At 43.8% G+C, this 3,646-nt stretch overlaps 1 protein-coding gene across 1 annotated transcript in view; it reads left to right on the forward strand.

Moving 5' to 3' along the window:
• Cfap99 (cilia and flagella associated protein 99) overlaps positions 1-3,646 on the forward strand; it is a 29,531-nt gene that overhangs the window by 17,248 nt on the left and 8,637 nt on the right. The window contains exon 10 of the mRNA XM_029545469.1: positions 448-652. Coding sequence (XP_029401329.1) covers positions 448-652 — 205 coding nt within the window. The remainder of the gene's footprint in view (positions 1-447; positions 653-3,646) is intronic.

Below are 3,646 nucleotides of genomic sequence, written 5' to 3' on the forward strand. Positions count from 1 at the left end.
AGCTCTGGCTGTCCTGGAACTCACTTGGTAGACCAGGCTGGCCTCGAACTCAGAAATCCGCCTGCCTCTGCCTCCCGAGTGCTGGGATTAAAGGCCTGCACCACCAGGCCCGGCTTGAGTACCCTTTCATGTCTACAAGCTGGCTGTGGTAGGGAGCTCAGGTGGCTGACTGGAAAGATGAGTATATGAACAAGCAAGTGTTGACAGGGTTGGTAAGTGGACAGACAGACAGAGAAGTGGATGAAGGGAGGGCAAGGAGATGACTGGTGGGTGGGTGGGTACACGGGAGAGACTGGCAGATGGACATAGGTAGGTGATGCTTGGGGGGTGAGTGGTATGGCTGAATGTTCTCTGAGGTAGTCCATTCCTGAGAGAAGGACTGGCAGCCTCCTAGTGGTCCTGATCACAGGAGGAAACCTCGCTGCCTCTCTGTCCTTCTTTCCCCAGAGTTGATAAACTTGTGGATGGGGCTGGGGACTTCTCTGAGTTCCTTAAGTGGCAGAAGAAGATGCAGACACAGGACCTAGAGGAGCAACTGGCTGCAGGCGAGTGCCGGCGGCTTCAGGGAAAGCTGAGCCACGAGGAGGCCATCTTGGCTCGGCAGAACCTCATGCAGGAAAACAAGCAGAAGGCTGACCGGCAGAAGGAAGAGGTGATGTACACTGTGTAGGAATGGCCAGGAGTGGCCACATTGTGACTTCTGAGAGTAATGAGCTATGGACAGCAGAGAAATCATGTACCTACACTATGTCTGGCCACAGCCTGGCAGCAGCAGTGACCCCAGGTGATCACCTACTAAGAACTACAGAGACACACACTTTCTTTGTCTCAATCTCAACAGCCAGGGGTCCATAAGAGTTTCATGTTAACTGGGCTGAGTGCGAAGGGGCCTCCTATGGTCAATGGTTTCAGCTCTGTCTCTCCTGGGATATGTCCCGCTGAGAATCAGAGCCCAAAGGCTGTACTTGGAGGTCATTCCCACTATTTCTTTGAATAGACTCAACTTTAGGGCTTACTTTCTCGTTCTTTGAGTATACTCTAGCTGTACAGATGGTTGTGAGCCTTCATGTGGGTGTTGGGAATTGAATTTTAGGACCTCTGCTCCCTCCGGTCGGCCCTACTCACTCCGGCCCAAAGATTTATTATTATACGTTAGTACACAGTTGCTGTCTTCAGATGCACCAGAAGAGCTCATTAGATCTCATTATGGGTGGTTGTGAGCTACCATGTGGTTGTGGGATTTGAACTCAGGATCTTCAGAAGAGCAGTCAGTGCTCTTACCTGCTGAGCCATCTCGCCAGCCCTGCTTTCTCATTCTTTCTTTATTTTTTTTAAAGATTTATTTATTTATTTATTTATTTATTTATTTATTTATTTATTTATTTATTATATGTGTGTACACTGTAGCTGTCTTCAGACACTCCAGAAGAGGGCATCAGATTTTCGTTACAGATGGTTGTGAGCCACCATGTGGTTGTTGGGATTTGAACTCAGGACCTTTGGAAGAGCAATCGGTGCTCTTAACCGCTGAGCCATCTCTCCAGCCTGCTTTCCATTCTTAATTAGCTTTGTTTTGCTTTGTTTGGTACTGGGACAAAGCGTTGTGCATTAAGATGTACTGGGCCACAATGTTAAGCCCTCAACAGAATATTTCTCTTTTGAAAGTTTTACAAATTCCATTCCACTAGAGATAGATTTCAGAAGCAGAGTGCCTGGCTGCCCTAAGCCATGTCCTAGGTTCAGTTCCTGTTACTGTAAAGAAAAAAGAGGTGCAAATAAATAGGAAAAAGAGACATTTCATTTAGCTAGATGTGGTAGTTCATAGCTAGACTCAGTTCAGCACACTGTGAGAGTCAGACAGGAGGTTCAAGTGTAGACTGGAGAGTAAACACACACACACACACACACACACACACACTCACACATTGTTTTCATGCTTAACAGTTATAGGACTCTTCAAAACAATTTCTTTTTGCTAAGACAGTTGTGATACTTTGCATATTTCAAGGACTTATTTCACTAAGTCATCAAATTTAGAAATATGTAATACATCTTTTTTTTTTTTTTTTTTTTTTTAGTTCCTGCAGATGGGTGTGGTGGCATACACCTTTAATCCCAGCACTTAGGAGGCAGAGACAGGTAGATCTCTTCTCTGTGAATTCAAGGCCATCCTGGTCTACATAGTGAGGTGCAAGCCAGCCAGGGATACATATTGAGACTCTGTGTGTTAGTCAGGGTTCTCTAAAGGAACACAACTGATAGAATGTCTGTCTGTCTGTCTGTCCGTTCTATCTATCTATCTATCTATCTATCTATCTATCTATCTATCTATCTATAAATAATGGAATTTATTATAATGGCTTTCAGGCTGTCATCTAGCTAGTCCAACCATGGCTGACTACCAATGGAAAGTCCAAGAATCCAGTAGTTGTTTAGTTCATGAGACTGTGTCACTCAGCTGATCTTGAGTATATGCTGGAATCCCAAAGAAGTAGGCTCTAGCACGAGGAATATTTTCCATCCTTTGTCTTTTAGCTTCTAGCATATTTGGAATGAGTTTCCTATAGATTCATGTTTTGTGTTTTTAATCTTATTTTCCAATCTATTAATTAGTATGTACAGACCAAAATAACATAATTATTTTTGACAGAGCTTGTCTGTTATTATACACAGTATGTGTGCAAAAGTCGGGGAATAACTCTCAGGAGTTGGTTATCTCCCACTACCTTGTGGGATTCTGAAGTATGAAATCAGGTCATCAGGTCTGTATACAGCACTTCACCCACTGAGCCATGTCAGTGGACTGTCTCTTTCTCTTTTTTTTTTTTTCTGTTTTCTTTTTCTTCCCTTCCTATGGGGTACTGAAGGTTTTTTTCAGAATCCCATCTTATTAATAATGTTCATAGCTATGTTAGAAGTGTGTGTGTAGTAGATTGTATAGACTTCCTAATCTGAGTTTGTGTACCTGTGAATACAGGTGCCTGTGCGTACACACACATATGGAGGTCAGAGCTCAATGTTGAGTGTCCTTTCCTCAATCACTTTTATTTATTTTTTTTTAATTTTCACTTCTCTATAATTATTTCAGGCAAAGGGATGTGCCCCAGCAGGCATGTGAAGGTCAGAAGACATGTTTGTGGGGGTCATTTCTCTCCATCTACATATATATATATATATATATATATATATATATATATATATGCCTTAAGCTAGGCTTATTTCCCACTAGCCTAGTCATAGACTTGGGGATGTCATAGACCCCACCAAGACCCCACTTTCTTCTCAAGTGCCCACCATATACAGAATACACAGCAAGACAACGTCACAGACAAAAACCAGTAGCTCAATAAGGGGCATGGTGCCAAGAAGCCTGGTAGTTCCACCCCTCAGGAGGCCAGGACAGTCACTTCTTATTCTTATTATTGGGTTGCTATATAGCCCTGCCTGGCCTGGCACTTTCTATTTAGACTAAGCTGGTCTCAAACTCACACAGAGCCATTTAAAGACCTGTATCACCACCGGGCGTGGTGGTGCATGCCTTTAATCCCCGCACTCGGGAGGCAGAGGCAGGCAGATTTCTGAGTTCAAGGCCAGCCTGGTCTACAAAGTGAGTTCCAGGACAGCCAGGGCTATACAGAGAAACCCT

This window comes from Mus pahari, chromosome 13 (assembly GCF_900095145.1).
Source record: "Mus pahari chromosome 13, PAHARI_EIJ_v1.1, whole genome shotgun sequence".
Taxonomy (NCBI): Eukaryota; Metazoa; Chordata; class Mammalia; order Rodentia; family Muridae; genus Mus; species Mus pahari.